Genomic DNA, 19,085 nt, shown 5'->3' with positions numbered 1-19,085 from the left:
ACATCTGGATCAGATTTCTTTTGTCGGAACAAAAGTCTAAAATCTGAGCACGTACGGTTCATTATCATGTATGATGAAGAGAGGAAATTTTTTTTTTTGGCTTGAAAAATTTATATAATTGATAAATCTGAACAGCTGATGTTGGCCCAGCTATTATCGCTGATATGGCCAGTATTTATCTGGTGTCTATTTTGAGCTGGCCAAATATAGAAAATTTATGTGCATAAAGATGTCTTTGTTTCTCTGGAACAAAAGGAGAAGGAATAACAGGAGCAAAAAATGTGCTATCTGACAAATTAATTTAATCATCTATCTGTCCAGAATTCCTAATAATCAATTATTAGCAGCTCGAGTGCCAAGAAAACACTTTTTGTTAAAGAAAGCGGAGTGTTATTTTAATGAGGAGCAGCTTTTTCCTCTGTTTGGAAACATTTTTATTCATTGATCTTCTGCCTTTACTCAGCCATCCACGTCCCGGCGCCGCTGCTATTTTCGGACCCCCAGCCCCTCGCGGGCGTTTCCCGTCTCGGACTCAGTTCAGTTTAACGCAGACGAAGCCTTCGGGCTTCATCCCTTGGACCAAACCGATGTGCCTGGGCGGGGTGAGTGTACGCTGACGGGCTCTGCTCGCCGCGTGTCGCCTGAATCAGCTGCTATGAGAAGAAGTTTATTTAATGTCAGCAGATATACATAAATGCTGTATATTTATACACAGAAACAGGATATTTTACTGCACTTAACAGGAAGTTTCTGGGGGACAGAAGTACTTGATGAGGTTTTCTGTAAATGTTGGGCCGCGTTTCTTAATGTCAGACTTTACCAGCATTTGGTTTTTACTTGAAGGATTTTCAGAAGCAGTCGCGGGCGTGTTTGACATTGTTTGTTGGTGCTCTGCTCGTCTTTGTGAGTTGATCTACAGACGGCCTTATTACAGGAACCCTTTTTCCACTAGTGATGCCACGGACAGTAGATTGACCTCTAGAGCCCGAAGGCAGGGCTTTGTCTCAGTGACAGACATCAGATGCCTCCTCCCCCCCCTTTAAAGAGACAAAAAAAAATACATATTTATATTTAAAGGTAATAATGAAATGCATGTACCACTTATTTTTCTAACAAAGTCCTATTTGAAGCAGAAGCATAATAACTAATAACTGTAGAGGTCTCTAATGTTCCAAATTTAGGTTTAATTATTGCATTAAAATGCAGAATGAAGTGATGAATCCTCAACCCTCCTCAGCCTCTTTGTTTTATCATCTCAAAAGCTCACCTGAGAAGCTTTAGGACATATTATTTTTTTTTAATTCATGTACTAAAAACTTTGTTCTTTTTTGCATATTCATGAGGGGGCGGGGTTTCTTTGTCCATTACAGACTGTGTGCCTTTCCTGATGGTGCTGAAAGGAAGAAAAAAAAAAGAAAAAAAATAGAAATGTTCAAAAAGTGCGCTGAGCCCTGAATCTACATTAATAAGTATATATTGATACATGAAAATACTGTAAGGGTGTGTAAGGGTGTGTGTGCGCGTGTGTGTGTGCGCGCGCGCGCGTGTGTGTGTGTGCGCGTGTGTGTGTGTGTGCGTGTGTGTCTTTGTCATATGCCAAGAACACAAAAATATGCAGAACTGATCCGTTTGGAGCTGACAGGACCAAAAGGCCTGTGGGGATCGGTTTCTAGGACGGGTGCTCTCAAGCACAACCTAAAACCAAACCTTTTTAAATAATAATAATCAAATAGGGGAGGGGGGAGCACTCACAACTCTAGGTAACGAGTATCTGTGTAGACATGATGTAGCATATTTATTTGTTTCGGTAAGGCTTACTGCATGTTTTCCTCCTCTAGCATTTGATTTTTGTGTGTTTGTTCTCTGGACAGCAATAATAAAGCAGCCTGTAAAGTTTCTGTGCAATCGGTGCGGCTGGCCTTCCTTTCTCTCCGTGTTTGCATGTCACTTATTTTATTTTCGAATGTGAAATTCAGACGTTTACAGACTTGGGCTAGATCTTTGTTTTTACCCTCCACGAGTGCCCGTCGCCCACTTTAAGGGATTCCCCACAAAAAAAAATCATTAGACGCCTCTGAGGTTGGCTGCATATCATTCTTGAAAAGAAAAATCATGCTTGAGTTTGAGAATCTATTATTAATGTGCTTTTTTTTGTTTGTTTTTTTGATATTGTAGAAGTAAAACTGTATGTTCAAGAACTTTTAAAGGTTGTCTTAACACTCACCTGATCCTGGTCCTAAGTTGAGCCTTTTTATTTGTCATATTTAATTTTTGGAATAAATACTCAATGTATAAAACCCGTGTCCCTGTTCTGATTGGAAGAAGGTGTCACATCCACTTTTTGCTGGTGTCCTTGTACCTGCTGGACGCAGTACCTGCAGTGTCTTCAGGTTGGCACATCCGTACATGCTGTTGCAAGGTTTTGTATCATGTGGACAAAAGTATTAGTTTCCCTGATACGTTACACCTGCAGGAGCTTTTAGGGGTAATCTTCTGGGAAGACTTTCTACAAGATTTTGATTCAGCCAGAGAACATTTGTGAGGTCAGATATTGGGAGACTTCTCCCAATATCTGTTCCATTTTCATCCCAAAGGTGTTCAGTGGGGTTAAGGTCGGGGCTCTGCCTTTTATCCAATCACAGTCATGCTGAAAAAGAAAAGGCCTTCCACAAACTGTTCACACACAATTTTACAAAAAGTCCTGAAACATTAAGACTTCCCTTCACTGGAACTAAGGGGCCAATATCCAGAAATGCAGTGGTTAAGAGGTGTGTACAAATACTTCTGTCTAATAATGTACCAGGAGGTTTCACAAGGAGAGCAGGACAGGGCTGCAGAAGGGCATCAGCAGCAGGACCTATGAGATAAATAATGATTATTTTGAGCTGTTATCTACCAGACCTGATGAAAACTTGGACATGCTGTGATTCTTTCCACTGCCAAGAAAGAAAACTAGTCTGTGGGGTTTTTTTTTTTTTTTTTTTTAATTTAAAGAAACATTGCAATTAGTAACGGATGTCAAAGCAGAACAGAAGTTCTGGCTCACTGCTGGGAAGAGAAGAGGTGGCTGATCCAATGAGCCAATGCAGAGACAGCAGACACTTCATATTAACCAATCACTGGGCTTCACCTATATCGGCCTCATACACACAAGCTGGAGGGAGAATTGACACACACCTGCCCAATTTAATGTGAGGAGAGATCTGCCTCAAATATTAGCCTAGATCATGTGTGGTATTCAACAGAATCATACAAAGCTGCTGAGATTTGGAAGAGCAGATGCAGCTATTGGAACCTGTTTGATAAAGAAAATCCTCTTATCTCACCTTTAAATCCACCTGGATGTAGCAGTTAAACTGGAACATACAAAAATTACCTTTCATTTTATGATTTTAACCTCTGCAAAAGGGATTATGTATTTGTTTCTGTTAGCAGATATTTCTTACACCGACATGGATGGATTTGCATGATTATAGTTTTAATCAGAGGTGTTGCTTGGCCCTCCTTAGAAGTAATCCGTATCCAGGAATTTTTAGAAGGATTTTTTTGTCATAAAGTAATGTTTGACCTTTCATCAACAGTCATTCTCCAGAAAATATCTCAAATTAATGCACATCCAGATATCTCCTGGATTCAGGTCATTCATGGTGTGAAGAGCGCTTTCAGCTCTGACAGGGGTTAATGTTTGTAGTGTTGAATGATTATTCTTCTATTAAAGCCTAATTTATTGCCCCTGGCTTTCTGAATGAAAAAGATTCAGAATATAGTGAAAACATGACGAGTAGAAAAAAAAAAAAAAAAACCTGGTTCGATCCTGGGAGGAGACAAAAATCCGTTGGGGCTGCATCAGGAAGGGTATCCGGTGTAAGAATCTGCCAAATCATATGTGGAGCTGGATGCCGTGGTGATGCTTTTTGAATAACGGAGTAACTGAAAGGACTGTTTATAGAGGAACGGATCCTCCCCTGTTTTCTTTTAATTAATGTGATGCCTCAAAATCCTGCTGGAAGCACTCACCTGTATGGAGTATGGCCCATAGCAGCTGCAGCTCCAAAGCAAATCCCATTAGAGTCCTAATCTTAAAGTAAAAGCTGTCATAAGCAGCATTTTAAATAAATGTCTCTTTACATTTAAACACACTTTGGTGTTTTTACAGTGTGGTATTTGTACTTTTACTTAAGTAAAGGATCAAAGTACTTCCACATCCATGCATGAAGCATATAAGTAGAACTCAAACACACCTGCATCCAGCCTGGCAGCACGATTTAAACTGTGTTTGTGCACACCAAGTGCAGAGTACACTTGGACCCTATAAAGGGATATGAGCTCTGCACATCTCTCCACCTGCACAGGAGTGCTGTGTTCATTATTACTGACAGGAAATGGCCTGACGTCAGCTATCAGTTACTATCTGAAGTCCTTTATAACTGTGCGTCACTGCAGCCATGTTTAATCTCTGTGTTTACACTTCTGGGCTGCCCATGCTTATAAGTTCAAATTAGCTCACCAACGTACAGTCTCTGCTTCCTGCCTATGTGGTCTAACACAGTTTTCTTAATTGCTTTATCCCTATAAAACACTTATCTTTAATTAAACAGTGTCGTCGTTGAACTGAGTGACACAAAAGGATACACAGACCTGTGTATACAGCGTGTTCTCTGAAGGGCCTGTTTCCTGTTTCATTTATAGCCTGAAGGACAGAGTGCAGCTCTGTTCCGAGTAAAAGCGAACATTTCACTGAATGGATGTCACGTAACTGCAACATCGAGTCCTGCAAGGAAACTTTGTTACCTGCTGCCTTTCCACTTGTTTCCTGTATGAATTCATGCTCACTTGTTTGATAAAGTTTGCAAACTTTGCTCAGTTCACTGGTTCTTAAAGCATTTGTTTGAACCGTTTTGTATTCACATTTTTATTTAGATTGCATCCTCAATGTTGATCAAGAAGGTGGAGGTCAGCGCTGGGGTGTTCTTTATAATGTAACAAGCTTTTAGGGCAGCTTTACTAATATTTTGTATCATTTCTTAGTTTTCTAGAAATTGTTAATTTACCAGAAATCATAATACGCCCTTAGGCAGGGATCCTCAAATCCAGGCCTCGAGGCCCGGTGTCCTGCAGGTTTTAGATGTGTCCCTGATCCAACACACCTGAACCAAATGGCTGAATTACCTCCTCAGTATGCAGTCAAGTTCTCCAGAGTCCTGCTGATGACTTCTATATTTGACTCAGGTGTGTTGAAGCAGAGACACATCTAAAAGCTGCAGGACACCGGACCTCGATGCCTGGATTTGAGGATCCCTGCCCTAAGGTAGTAACAACCATACGCATGTAGCCACTGCACCTGTACAAATAAACACACCAGTAAAAACCTTTTTTTTTTTTTTTTTGGTATTAGTTATTGTAATCCAACCATCCAAAGCAACAGAGGTGAAGAAGAGAATGGAGGCAGGGTGGAGTGGATGGAGACAAGCAAGAGTGAAAGGGAAGGTTTACAGGAAGGTAGTGAGACCTGTTATGATGTATGGTTTGGAGACAGTGGCACTGATGGACAGAATTAGAGAGACTGAGCATTTTGGAGACCAGGCTGAGGTGGTTTAGACCTACAGAGGAAGGAGAGTAGATATACTGGCCGAAGGATGTTGAAGATGGAGCTGCCAGGCAGGAGGAAGCGAAGACTTCAGAGGAGGTTCATGGATGTAGTGAAGGACATGCAGAGGGTTGGTGTGACAGAGGAGGATGCTGGGATAGGGTGAGATGGAGGCAGATGATCTGCTGTGGCGACTCCTAAAGGGAGCAGCTGAAAGAAGAAGTTATTTGTAATCAGAATAGTAAAGCTTAAGTCTGCATATTTTCTATAACGAGCAACAGTTCATTTTCATTATGGAAATAATCAAAGCTACAGAACCATTTTTTCATCTCTTAGAATTTTTAGTTTATTTCACGGTCATATGGATAAACTTAATACAGTTTTTCATCTGGTCACAGCACAATAACAGCTGAAGTCTCAGGGAGTGATTCAAAGAGTTTATCATAGAAACCAGCTGGTCCACAGATCTAGATGATGAGCAATCAGAAAGTTCCACAGAGTTCTGTCCTCGGCTCACTTCACTTTCCACTGTTCTAATAACAATAAATCTTCTTGCTCATTATTTCATCATCCACTTTTTTGCACATTGCACCACTGAATATACACCAGGCTTCACTTCGGTCCTGACTTTGTATCGCTACTGAAGTGCAAAGCACGGGTCGATGAGTCAGAGAAGCTCCCTTCTGACCGATAACAGCGATACCGAGGTCAGTTTTTGAGGATATGCTGAACTTTTCTGTTGGTAAGCGCTGCTGTTAGTGAAACTGTCTTTGAAGTGGATGTAACATTTTTGGACTCTGATGCTCAGTGAAACTCGAGCCTAACATTAGCTTATAACCAGCTGTTGTTGATTAGCTGGCTGCTGTCAGCTATCTGGAAGTAATTGCGACAATATTGGAAATAAATAAGCATGTTTATGCCCGTTTTTGTGTGTTAGAGCTCTGACATCAGCTCAGGAGACGAGACTCGAGATGGGGAGGAAGAGAATGACATTTAATTAAGATGCCGGAGGCATTGTCTATTACCTTCCTGTTTTAATTTCAGTGGTGAAGGCCACATACGCCCCAGTATTCAAATATGGTGGCTTCCCTCTCCTGTGTAGTTTTAATAGACTAATTATAGGTTTATGAGACTACATCAATTTGTCCGAAAATGTAATTACACACTAATCTGTGTATTTTTGTTTATTAAATAACTTCAGAAAATTACTGAATGTACCTTTAAGGACCAAGAGCTCCTACCTTTATCCACCTGTCAAAATCTCAGATGTGTGACAGAACTGTTATCTAACTGCAGACAAACCTCAAATTAAAATCCTTCATTAATCTGAGTTTATTTGATGCTTGTAATTGATATCTTTAATTGCTTTGTTTGGTTGTACTTTGATTTGCTGACTGGACCATCATAGATTTCATGTTCTCAGATCTTAATCTTAATAATGGATGAGTGGGTGGAGAAAACCAATCCCCCCCTTCCAGGGCAAAGTGGGTGTGACGACCCACTCTGCCCTGCCTTCATCTTGGCCTGCTTGTGTGGCAGGTCTCCTGTAAGCAGGGCTGGAGTGGTGACACTGAGAACACGTGGGCCCAGTATGTGCCAGCGCTCTATGTAAGTTCTCACAGATCAGTTGGGAGGAGAGCCTCCTTTTCATTTGGCTTCTTGCACTTGAAAACATTGCATAGACCATTTTTTCCCCTCATGCACTCACTGACACTACTGATTGTACTGACTACACATCATGATTACTTTGAGTTCTGCTTCTGTTCCTTTAAGTTAAAATAAAAAAAACTTTTAATTGGCATTTCTGTGCAGCTCCCTTTTTTGTCATGGTTGTGTGGCCTGTTTCATGACAGGTGGTAACACAATATTATGGTGGTTTATGACAACTGTTTATGACCTCAACAATAATACAATACAAGTATGACAACACACAAACTAATACATATCACTCAGCTTTAAATATTATAGCTAGCTTAAATAAAAGAAATCACTGACACTAGCAGTAAGAGTAGTGTAAAAGTTCCTGCTTTTCATTTTGTCCATTTCTTTTTTTTGTTTTTTTTTGTATAAAATAAACACACAGTTCAAAAATGTTTACATTTCTCATTTTTTCAGAGCGTTCAAGAAGGAGCTGCTTGCTTGTATTTTTCAGTTTCTGGATTCTGTTGAGGACAGTGATGAGTACCTCCGCACCTCAGGATGTGCAGCTTTGCTGCGATGTTCCTGAAGCAGTGTTTTAACATGCTTCTAACTGCTGATGAGGAGAAGTAGAAGATAAAAGGATCCAGGCAGGCGTTTAAAGTGCTGGAAAGCAATGCCACGTTCCTCCAGTCCTGATTCTCCTCATTGACAAAGCCCACAACGTGGGAGGCGTTATACGGCCCAAAACAGACACAGAATACAATCAGTGTGCCAAGAGCCAGACCGATGCATCGCAGCCTCCGCCTCCTGCTGATATTTGGAATACGGGACAGGATGAGGATTAAGTTAACGTAGCAGAAGCAGCAGATGATGAAGGGTACGCAGAAGAGGACGAGGAAGAGCTCAAGGCGGAACGGCAGCAGGATCGCAAGCTCTTTATCAGAGAATTTCAGGTAGCAGGTGGATGGAGGTGGGGCAGGTGTGCTGCCATTGGTGTGGCCGTTGCCTACACTGTTTTTCCACTGGCTGTAAGGCATGATGTACACAACGATGAGGTTCAGAGAGGTTAACAACCAGAACATGATGCAGGCCAACACAGCGTACCGAGGCCGGCGACAGAGGGAATGCCTGATGGGGTGGGCGACCCCCAGGTAACGCTCCACACTCACAGCAGTGAGCAGCAGGGTGCTGTTGTAGATGGTGACGTAGAACAGAAAACCAGTTAAGGGACACAGCGAATAGGGCATCAGCCAGTCCATGTTGTCAATGGCCTCCTTCATTTTAAAGGGCAGCAACGCCAGGAAAATTAGGTCTGAGATGGTCAGGTTTAGGAGGAGGATGTCTATCGGGGTTGCCTTGCGATACACCTTGCGGCAGAAGGTACCGAATGCGAGGATGTTGGCAGGAACTCCCATGAGGAAGGTGAGGATGTAGACGGAAAGCAACAGATTGTATGCCATGGCGACTTCTCGGAGCAAGGACACACTCTTGGAGACACTGCAGGAAGAGAGAGAGGATGTCACCATCAAGTGGACCCAAAGACAAAGAGTCAAAAACAGCTGCTCCTTCCATTTTCCCCTAAATATCAGCAGAAATGAAGCTTGGTAGAAAAAACAGCTAATATCCCTCCTCTGTAGTGGAGGTGTGAATGTATACACACTGCTCAAAAAAAAATCCATCAGATTTCAAAGGGCTCCTGAACAGTCTGAAGTGCAACCTGGTGGCGACCGAAACATGATGTCCCAGAGGGGTTCTATTGGATTCAGGTCAGGCAAACATTAATTCCAGCAGGAGAAACCCAGGACCCACTGCACCAGCTTTGGGTCTGACAGTGGGTACAAGGACCTCATCCTGATACCTGATGGCAGACAGGATGCCATTGCCTAGCCTGTAGAGGTCTGTGCATCCTCCCATGGAGATGCCTCCTCAGATCATCACTGACCCACCACTAAACCGATCATGCTCAATGAGCGTAACATTCTCACAGCTTCACCGGAGCCTTTCACATCTGTCACATGTGCTCAACGTCAACCTGCTCTCATCTGTGAAAAGCACAGGGTGCCAGAGGTGGACCTGCCAGTTCTGGTATTCTATGCCAGTCGAGCTCCACGGTGCCAGGCAGTGAGCACAGGGCCCACTAGAGGACGCTGGGCCCTCAGGCCACCCTCATGAAGTCTCCTTGCTTGGTCAGAGACATTCACACCAGTGGCCTGCAGGAGGTCATTTTGTAGCTCTGGCAGTGCTCATCCTGTTCCTCCTTGCACAAAGGAGCAGATACTGGTCCTGCTGAGGGTTTAAGGACCTTCTACGGCCCTGTCCAGTTCTCCTAGTTTAAAATAGTGTTGGTTGACACCTCCACCTCCATTCACATAGAAGGCTAAATTGCTACAGGGCGTCCGACCTGGCACTGTCGCTTATCTTAGCCGAGGGATCAGATAATACACTCAGTCATCTCCTTTCACTGTCTCTTTATTGCCTCATTAAGGGTGTATAACTGGGTGTGATTCTATTACAAACATAAGGTATATCAAACTTGATACATAAGGTTAACACAGAAGAGGATAATAAACAGATAAATATGGCCCTCATCCTAATATTGTAACAGCAATATGATCTGTGAAGCTTGGAAAAAAAAAAAAGGCGACTGGACTTCTTCAGGTTTCTTAAAGACGTTTCACCTCTCATCCAAAGTCTTTCAGTTCTGAAGAAGCCTTTCAGATGAGAGGTGAAACGTCTTTAAGAAACCTGAAGAAGTCCAGTCGCCTTTTTTCTCAAGCTCCAGAGACTACCACGACCTGGATGACGAAGAACCTACAGAGACATAACAGCAATATGATTCAGACAAACTTAGTTACTACAGAACTGAAAGTGGTTCATTACTTACGTGTTGCCTTACGCACAGTACACAACACACCAAAATAAGGAAAAGCTGTCCCAAAGCATAGGTTGCTCTCTCTGAGTCTCTGCTAGGTCTGTCCCACTTAGCTGTAACAGCCCATATCAGCCCAGCTGAAGCTGATTGGTTGAACACACTACCTACGACTGAATCAGGACCAATGAACAATAAAGATCCCACCTCCTTACTCGAGGGCCTTTTTTACACCTAGAGTAACTGCTTGTATCCTGGAATCTCCTCCATCCTCTGAGACTGTGCTGGGAGACACAGCAAACCTTCTGGCAATGGCACGTATTGATGTGCCATCCTGGAGGAGTTGGACTACCTGTGCAGCCTCTGTGGGGTCCAGGTATGGCCTCATGCTACCAGCAGTGACACTGACCCTAGTCAAATGCAGAACTAGTGAAAAACAGTCAGAAAAGATGAGGAAGGAAAAATGTGGGTGTCCTCCACCTGTGAAACCATTCCTGTTTGGGGTTGTCTCATCATTGTGCCTCTAGTGCACCTGTTGTTAATTTCATGAACACCAGAACAGCTGAACTCCTCTGCTACTTAACTGACCAGATCAGTAGTTACTGACCACGTCAATAACACAGAGGTTTAACTGACTTCAGATCAGTTTAACTTTAACTGATCAAAAAGCGTTTCTTTAATTTTTTTTTTTTGAGCAGTGTATTAACAATGTGAACTTTGAACCCTTGACCTTCCTTCACAGGATTGCAATCATATTCTCATTATGCTAAAATAATAAAAATAAATAATAGCTGTTCCTGAAATGATTAAGTAAGTTACAAAAAAATCAATTTTGTAACATGTTCTTTATTTGTATTTTCTGCTGCCAGGTAAAAGTGCTGAACTTTGGCTTTAAACATGTCATAAAGCCGAGCAGTGGCTGAAATAACACATTGCCTTCTTAAAAACTTTAACGTTGGATTCAGACATTTACAATTATTAGTACCAAAAGGTATAAAAAGACCAGAGCCTCTTTGTTGGTATTGGTCCATCTATGGAGGCTGTTTACAGTCAGCATGAAGAAAATGCCCAGAGGTATTCTTAAAGCTGATTGTTACAAAGTAACAAGCATCCAAAGTAAAACTCAGATTTACCTTCAACACCTTACTATCAAACAAATACAGAAGGCTGGGCAACATATACGAGCACAAAGACATCGATCCATCCAGGCAGAAGTAAAATATGCCTGGAGATAAACTCACCTCGGTCAGGCGTTGAAATCGAGCCTCTTCATCACGGGGCGCTCTGTGGTACTGCGGCACTCTTCCCCTCTTGGAAACAGACTGTTTAATCAGATCACAAGACTTCACCTAATATTGTCGTTCCTTCTGCGTCTACTATCTCCCCTTTACCGGCGGAAATTTAATAAACTTCTGGACGTTTTGTTCTCACCATTCCTCAAACATTATCTCCCAGCAACCGCTGAGAGGCTCGGTGCGGTGTGGGTAGACATGATTAATAAGAGGTTTTTGTGTGAAAGGCCACTAACAAAGAGAGAGGGACATTTTTTTTTATCTGTCTGCTGTGCTGAGGCCAGAGGCCAGATTTACACTGGAAAAATACCAGTTTGGGAATTTTTTTGTGTTTTTTTTAATAACACTTGTTGGCAAATTCCTGCGGTGTCCATCCAGCCTGCACAATTACCCTGATATGTCTCATTTCCCCAGCTGTTTCCACTGCTTTGATTAGCCTTCTGTGTATAAATAGCCCTGTCTCCCTGCCTTATCCTTTTGTTGAGTTGTCTGTCATTCTGCTCTGTGTGTGGTCCCTCTGTGTTCTTGTCTGTTTGTGTTGCTTTTGGACTTCTGTTAGGATTTTGTTATATTATTTATTGGGTAATAAAATGAATAACAGCTGCACTGAAACGAGGGCAAACATCACATACACGAATTTAAAAGAAGGGGAAACACAGAGGGGGCTAATAATGCTGCAAATGCAACCGGTAACTAAAATATAACAAAATATAAAGGTCCTCAGGAATAAATGAAAAGCAAAACGTGAACCACGAATAAAACTACAAACCAAACAGAGAACGAGGATTAAATCCGGAGACCACGACAATCACATGGATGTTAACATGACAACGATAATATTTTACTTTGAAGCAAACAACCTGCATAAATTACCACTACCACTGTGTCATGAAGTGATCTCTGATAATATTGAAGTCATTCCAGTCTCATTGTGCATCCTGTATAATGACAATAAAGGCATTCTATTCTATTAATCCAGTGAACCTGACTAGACTCTTTGGCAGTCCAGTTTTGGACCCTGGGCCACATGTTTGACACCAGGGTTCTGAAGGAAAGTCCCTGACAATCAGCTCTCCTTGCCCTATAAAATATAATAAGGTGGCTTTATTTTAAAAAACAAAACAAAAAAAAAATCCCTCAGAAAAGTTTATTAAAGCTTCAGATGGTGATTTTTCAGGTGTGCAGTATCTAATTTCAGTAATTCACTATTCCAGGCAGGAATTTTAAATAGTCCTGAGTACGGCGCTAGTTTTAAATTAAATGTCTTTAATACAGCTTTTAGTTTAACTGCCTTAAACTCTGTGAAAAGTCTTGTTTTATTACGATTGCCCATCATGAACCTTTTTCTATTTAATTTTTTTGCTGCATTCCTGAGTGGCTGATTTATAACTTTAAAAAAAAATCCATGTAATGGATGAACACTGGCTGCAGTGGAGCCCTGAAGTTGATTTACTTGAAGGCTCCACTTTGTAAAAAATGTTTCTAAACCTTAAATTTTTCTATTTATGTTCAGATTTACCTAAAAAAAAAAATATGACTTTGGGACCCCAGTATGCAAAATAAGGCAACAAAATTTAAATAAAAAGGATCAAATAAACACAGTAAAGCATCAGCAGCAGATTACAGATGAGCTCGTTTACCTGACGTGATGCGATCAGTCTGCTGCCCATCCAGTCCTGCAGCTCCACTGTGGTCTGACACCCAGTATGTTTCTGTCTCAGCTCCTCCCCCTGACCCCCCTTTTTATACCGCCCGGCAGCACATCAACACGGCAAACAACAAATCTGTGGTTTGTGTGCAGGAGGGCATCAAATGACCCGTTTGATGTGCATGAGTGCAGAACATAAAAGACACATTAAGACCCGACATGCTCGTGAATACAGTAGCACTGAACACAAGCCAAGATTCAGTGTGTTTAATTGTAATTTTCCACGGCTGACATCTTTGCACACATCCAGAACACTGCACTTCTGTTAAAACTGATTTTTTAAAATCTGTATATTTTCATGGGTTTTTTTGGAGAGTGACAATAGAGAGGAAATTTGGGAAGACACCCAGTAAAGGCCCACGGGTCAGACACGAACACAGGCCGCCTGCATCAGAGCCGTGCAACATACGTGGTTACCTGTTCTCCCACTGAGCCACCCTGACGCCCTGCATGCTTTCAGTTTTGATTTTTACTTTGCACTGTTTCTATTGATTTATTTAATACTTCACCAGCTGGAGGTCTGGTCATTTATTATTTTATCACCAAAGTACAGCATGAATTATCATGAAGTATTTCTTTTTATTTACTTGTTTCCACATGTGTGTGTGTGTGTGTGTGTGTGTGTGTGTGTGTGTGTGTGTGTGTGTGTGTGTGTGTGTTTAAAATACTCTTTGTTTTGTGTGTATGGTGCTTTATCCCCCAGGCTCTTGTTTGGGAGGCATTTTAAATTTTGTCCCTTTGAGACTAAAGTATGTCCTCACACTTTATTTTACAGCATCACACAATAAAGTCACCATTGTTTAACAAAGTATGAAACACGTTACTGGGCAGAGGAAGTATAACGTGCAGGGTCTCACAAGAGTGACAAGTTAAAGAGAAAATGTGAATTGTTGAGGGGCTCCTCAATGCTGTGAGGGGCATGTTATCCCACTTAGAGGGAGGAGGTCACTACAAATCATTGCATCCTCGCAGACATCCTCGGATTAAACAGATCTATCCTGATCCTGCAGGTCTCTGAAAGCAGTATTCCTGAAACGCTCGAGCAAACAGAAATATCTTTAGGTCGCTTAAAAAGAGTCTGCAGCATCCACAGGTCAGAGGCCGTGACTCACTGTGACCGCAATGAGACATTTTGCACTGATGTTTTAAATATTTCTCTCCACCATCATCATCATCAAAATACAAAATCAGGGATTATCTTAAAGTATGTCCTGCAGCTTTTAGATGTGTCCCTGATCCAACACACCTGATTCAAATGGCTCAATTACCTCCTCAGTATGCAGTCAGTTTCTCCAGAGTCCTGCTAATGACTTCTATATTTGACTCAGGTGTGTTGAAGCAGGCACACATCTAAAACCTGCAGGACACCGGCCCTCGAGGCCTGGATTTGAGGATCCCTGCTCCAACAGGGGTGAAGCATGTGGTGCTCCACCACCTTAACAATAAGACCATTTAGGTTGGTTTTTCACTGATTTGCATATTTAATACACTTAAGCAGATTTTTGTAGAAAAGCTTTTTTTCCCACAGTTAGAATCTATTGATTGTGCACATCTGTAATCAGTGTTATTAGTCTAATCAAACATTTTTATACAGAGTCTTTTCTTCAGCTGTTTGTAGGAACATTATTATTATATCACACTTCACTGGTTATTAACAATTTATTATTTTTTCAGTAGTACATGTTTAAATTTGACTCTGTTTTGTGAAGCTTTCAGTTTTTAAACCGTGCTCTGGTTTCAGTTTCCAGACTCGGATGAGGGGTCATCTGGAAGTTTAAGCTTATTTTTATTTATTTGATTTAGTATTTTCTTACGAGACAAACCACACGACACACTTGTAATGCCCATATTTTATTTTAAAAGTCAATCTACAAGTAAAGAGAATAAACATTTCAGAAATTGATCTGTTTATTATAAACTGATATGTAATTAATTTCAAACATTAAATTGTTGATCAAGTTTCATATTTCAGTCCAACAGGAACTGTTTTGACTCACCAAAAAATAAACACACACACACACACGTGTGTAACTAATAACATGAAGATTTGTTTCATGTCGCTGTGCTGATAATTCTGCCACTGAAATAAAAATAAAAGCAGCTGTGAGTCGCGTCACCTGTGAGAAATGTCTCCTAATACTGAACGCTTTCCACGCTTTTACAGCTTGAGACACCAGATGGAGCCATTTAAACTGATCATCTGATATTAATTCCTCATGGAATTTGAAATAAAACATTTAAAGATACATACACTGCGTTTGGTCAAAAACAAAGATTGCATTTTTACCCAAACCAGGAAGTCACAGGAAAAAACTGCATAATGAGACTCAGGCGTTACATGTGACACATGGGTACTTTACAGCTGTGGTCAGTCTGCAGAGCAAGCTGCTACATCACATTCAGTCTAAACAGGAAGTTAAAGTCTGATGACACAAAGCTCTGATCAGGTCAGTCAGCTCTGAATTAAGAGGCTTTCTGTAGCTGGACAGTCAGTGTGGACGAGGTTTAGCAGTGGTGTTAGATCTTCAGAGGTTATTGGGAGGTGCACATGAAGGGTGGCCATATTCTATCAGACTAAATATTTTTTCTTTTAAACTTATTGTGAAATCTCCTCCATCTGTGGGTCACTCCTGACACCCTTTGGTCATGTCTTTGGCCCCAGCTTTGCTTCCCTCAGATGGGACAGTTGGCGCTCTAACTTCTGCAGGTCCACTGACGGGTTTACACTGATACCGAGACCCCCCCCTGTGGCTGAACTGGCTCTGCCGCCCGCAGATTCTTCCCAGGACGCCCCTCGATGCGTCTGGAGAAAACATCAGCATGACCACAGGGTCCAGGAAAACGTTACAGGTGCTCGTCAGCAGAGCGTACGTCCTCCAGGACACATTTTTATCCGTCACAAACCCCACGATGTGGGAGGCATTGTAGGGTGCATAGCAAACCACAAACACGACCAGCGTGGACAGTGCAATCACCAGAACTCTTCTTTTTCCCATAGGGGACAATTTTGAGCGCCACACCAGGGTGACACAGCGCATTGTACAAAAAGTTGTCAAAATCAGAGGCAAAAGAAAGAGGACGATGGCCATCTCCAGGCGGAGCGGCAGCAGCACGGCCAGCTGGGACTCACTGAAGACTTCGTAGCAAGCTGAGGTGTTGTTACCAGTGGAAACGAAAAAAGCCCCTCCTTCAGCCACCAGGGCAGGACTGAGGTGTAGCAGCACCAGCAGCCACAAGACAGCACTAATGATGCAGGTGTTGCGAGCACAGCGCCATCTCTTGTAGATAATTGGGAATGCGATGCTCACATATCGGCCCACTGTCACGGCGGTGATGAACAGACAGCTGCCGTACAGGGACGAGTAGAGGAAGAAGCTGTAAACGGGGCACACAGGAGCAGGCAGCCTCCAGTCCTGAAGCAAGGTCTCCAGAGCCTTGACTGGCAGCCAGACTAACAGCCCCAAGTTGGCCAGACACAAGTTCAGGGCGTAGACCACATTGGGTGTGGCACCATGTTTACGAGCCTTGCGCATGTACACAAAGAGGACAAGCAGGTTGGCAGGAAGGCCCAGCAGAAAAGTAAAGATGTAGATGACGAGAGCAACAAAGTCCAGAATAGTCAACTGCATCTCTTCAGATAGGTCCACTAAGGTGGTAGCACCGCCTTCAGATTACCATCACAAGGTTGAATCTGGTTGAAAAGTCTTGGCTGGAAACATGCAGAGGGTCGACCTCGTGCCCTCTGCACTCATCTACCACATCGTTCAAATGGCAAAGTCTGCATTTGGAATGTTTTCTAAGGTGGTAAGGTAGCTGCAGAAGAGCCGGGTCCCTCCTGCCATCATGTGCACACTCAGCTCTGAGGCACAGAGACAGGTGATGGCAAAAAAAAAAAGAGGTGGTGGCCACAAAGGGGATGATTCATTTGGGCACACAGGGGGCGAGGCGCATACGACATCATGACAGAAAAGCAGATAAGAAGACGCACTCATTCATGTAGAAGCTGAGGGCATTTAGACAGCACCAGGCTGCCTTAATTGCCTCCTCAGCAAAGGGCAACAGACAGTTAGCATCTGGGTCCTTAAGTGAAATGATTCAGAATAATTCAACCTGTCAGGAAGCACATGCCCAGCCCCTCAAAGTCGAGGCTGTCTAAATGAACTGGAGGGCCAGGCAGTAAAGTCATAAATGACCTGAAACTGATGGCTGATGCGAGCAGAGGATGGGTTGGGCTTTGCAAAAACGGTGACTTGTTTGTGGCATGAAGGGACTTCAAACAGTTTTATGGTGGACAGTGTTTTCTTTATTGAGTGTGTTTTGTGTGTTCATGTGGGAAGGTGTGTTAGATGAGGTGGGTGTGTCACACAGGAGGTTCCTTTTGAAGAAAATGAGCCAGAAAAATCCCCCAACGATCCAGTCTTTGTAACATCCAGTCCTCTGATATTTGAATGTTTAACTAAAATTTTCCCTCATTATTAACTGAACTCGACAGCAGCAAAGATTTTATTTACCAATCGTATGTTTCTTCCTTTCAAGCCCGTCCTGTTTGCTCTGTCCTGCATCATTTCCTCAGGTAGCACTTCCATTTCTGTTATAGATATTAATTCAGCACCATTACCTCAATATTCTGGTGCTCACTGTGTTGTACTCGCATCATTAATCATCTGAGATGTTTTCTAGAAAAAACAGTCTAAAATTATTCCAACTTTTGGGAAAACAGGGACAATTTGTGCACTGCAGATCAGGTCTACATGGGGAAAAAAATGGGAAATTCAACACAACTGAACAAAACTGAACCAAATCCTATCTGCTTTGCTCCCTGAAAAGCCTTCAGCTGATCCAAAATGCTGCAGCTAGAGTACTGACAGGGACTAGAAAGAGAGAGCAGACCTCATAGTCCCGTATCACCCCAACAGAGCACTTCACTCTCAGACTGCTGGCTTACTTGTGGTTCCTAGGATACTTCAGAGTAGAATGGGAGGCAGAGCCTTCAGCTTTCAGGCCCCTCTTCTGTGGAACCAGCTCCAGCTTAGAGGACACAGACACCCTCTCTGTTTTTAAGATTAGGCTTAAAACTTTCCTTTATGATCAAGCTTATAGTTAGGGCTGGATCAGGTGACCCTGAACCATCCCTTAGTTATGCTGCTGTAGGCCTAGGCTGCTGGGGGGGGTTTCTTTTCATTCACCTCTTTCACTCTGTTTATACCCCACTCTGCATTTAATCATTAGTTATTATTAATCTCTGGCTCTCTTCCACAGTGTGTCTTTTGTCCTTTAGGCTATTTTTTTGTCCTCTTTACCTTAACAATATAAAGCACCTTGAACTGACTGTTTGTTGTGATTTGGTGCTATATAAATAAAATTGAAGTGAATTAGCACCTTCTGTAGTAGCTATGCTCTGGAAACTACCTAACTACCTTCCTCTAGTCTCACATATGGGGTTATTTTTTTTGTTAAGATTTACAGCAGGTGCGGTGACATATTTTCAGACAAATTATGGTCTTATCTAAGCAGACCTTACTCACCAAACATCTGTTAAAAACAGCTCACCCGAGATCATGTAGCGTAAAAGGCAGTGACTGACACAAACACGTCCATTTGAAGACTTTACTACTCGGCCAGGTGAGGTTTATTATTTTAGGCAGGCTGTTTACCTGATATTTTTTTATTATCAGTCAAGGTTCCTGTCATTATTGCAGCTTTTATGCTCCAAACAGCGTCAGTTGCTCAAACAGTATGACAAAGCCAAACAAAGCCATTAAAGCATAAAAGTATTGACCAGACGTGAGCGTGTGTTTTCACGTGTGAATTTTGGATAAATATATGCAGATGCCAGATATAGTTTGAAGAGTAAATGTTTATTTGACTCAAAACGAGTGTTAAATCCAAATTTTAGAAACAATTTTTATAATTTCAAGCTGGAATACAACACAGAAAAATGCAAATTAACCACACAAAAATACAGGATAGGAGTTCTAGTTGGAGTAA

The 19,085-nt window shown here is 42.2% G+C and overlaps 2 protein-coding genes across 3 annotated transcripts; both read right to left on the bottom strand.

Moving 5' to 3' along the window:
- Positions 1 to 7,707: 7,707 nt before the first annotated feature.
- Positions 7,708 to 11,402, bottom strand: LOC115788631 (free fatty acid receptor 3-like). Of its 2 annotated transcripts, none has more exons than XM_030741752.1 (2): positions 11,339 to 11,402; positions 7,708 to 8,725 (listed from the first exon to the last, which is right to left on the bottom strand). In XM_030741752.1, the coding sequence occupies exon 2, from the start codon at positions 8,686 to 8,688 to the stop codon at positions 7,708 to 7,710; it is 981 nt and encodes a 326-aa protein (XP_030597612.1). In that variant the 5' UTR covers positions 8,689 to 8,725; positions 11,339 to 11,402. The 2 variants fall into 2 exon arrangements, with proteins under 2 accessions (XP_030597612.1, XP_030597613.1); XM_030741753.1 differs by lacking the exon at positions 11,339 to 11,402 and adding an exon at positions 10,113 to 10,157.
- A 4,319-nt stretch (positions 11,403 to 15,721) lies between these two features.
- LOC115788224 (free fatty acid receptor 3) lies at positions 15,722 to 16,726 on the bottom strand. Its single transcript, XM_030741171.1, has one exon. The coding sequence runs from the start codon at positions 16,724 to 16,726 to the stop codon at positions 15,722 to 15,724; it is 1,005 nt and encodes a 334-aa protein (XP_030597031.1).
- Positions 16,727 to 19,085: the final 2,359 nt, after the last annotated feature.

The sequence above is a fragment of the Archocentrus centrarchus genome, chromosome 11 (genome assembly GCF_007364275.1).
Source record: "Archocentrus centrarchus isolate MPI-CPG fArcCen1 chromosome 11, fArcCen1, whole genome shotgun sequence".
Classification (NCBI taxonomy): domain Eukaryota; kingdom Metazoa; phylum Chordata; class Actinopteri; order Cichliformes; family Cichlidae; genus Archocentrus; species Archocentrus centrarchus.
The sequence above is the reverse complement of the archived record's forward strand: the minus strand, read 5'-3'. Positions and strand labels throughout refer to the sequence as shown.

What these genes read in the sequence shown, in the direction of transcription:
- LOC115788631 (XM_030741752.1), bottom strand. Translation starts at nt 8,688, where the DNA reads ATGGCATACAATCTGTTGCTTTCCGTCTACATCCTCACCTTCCTCATG.
- LOC115788224 (XM_030741171.1), bottom strand. Translation starts at nt 16,726, where the DNA reads ATGCAGTTGACTATTCTGGACTTTGTTGCTCTCGTCATCTACATCTTT.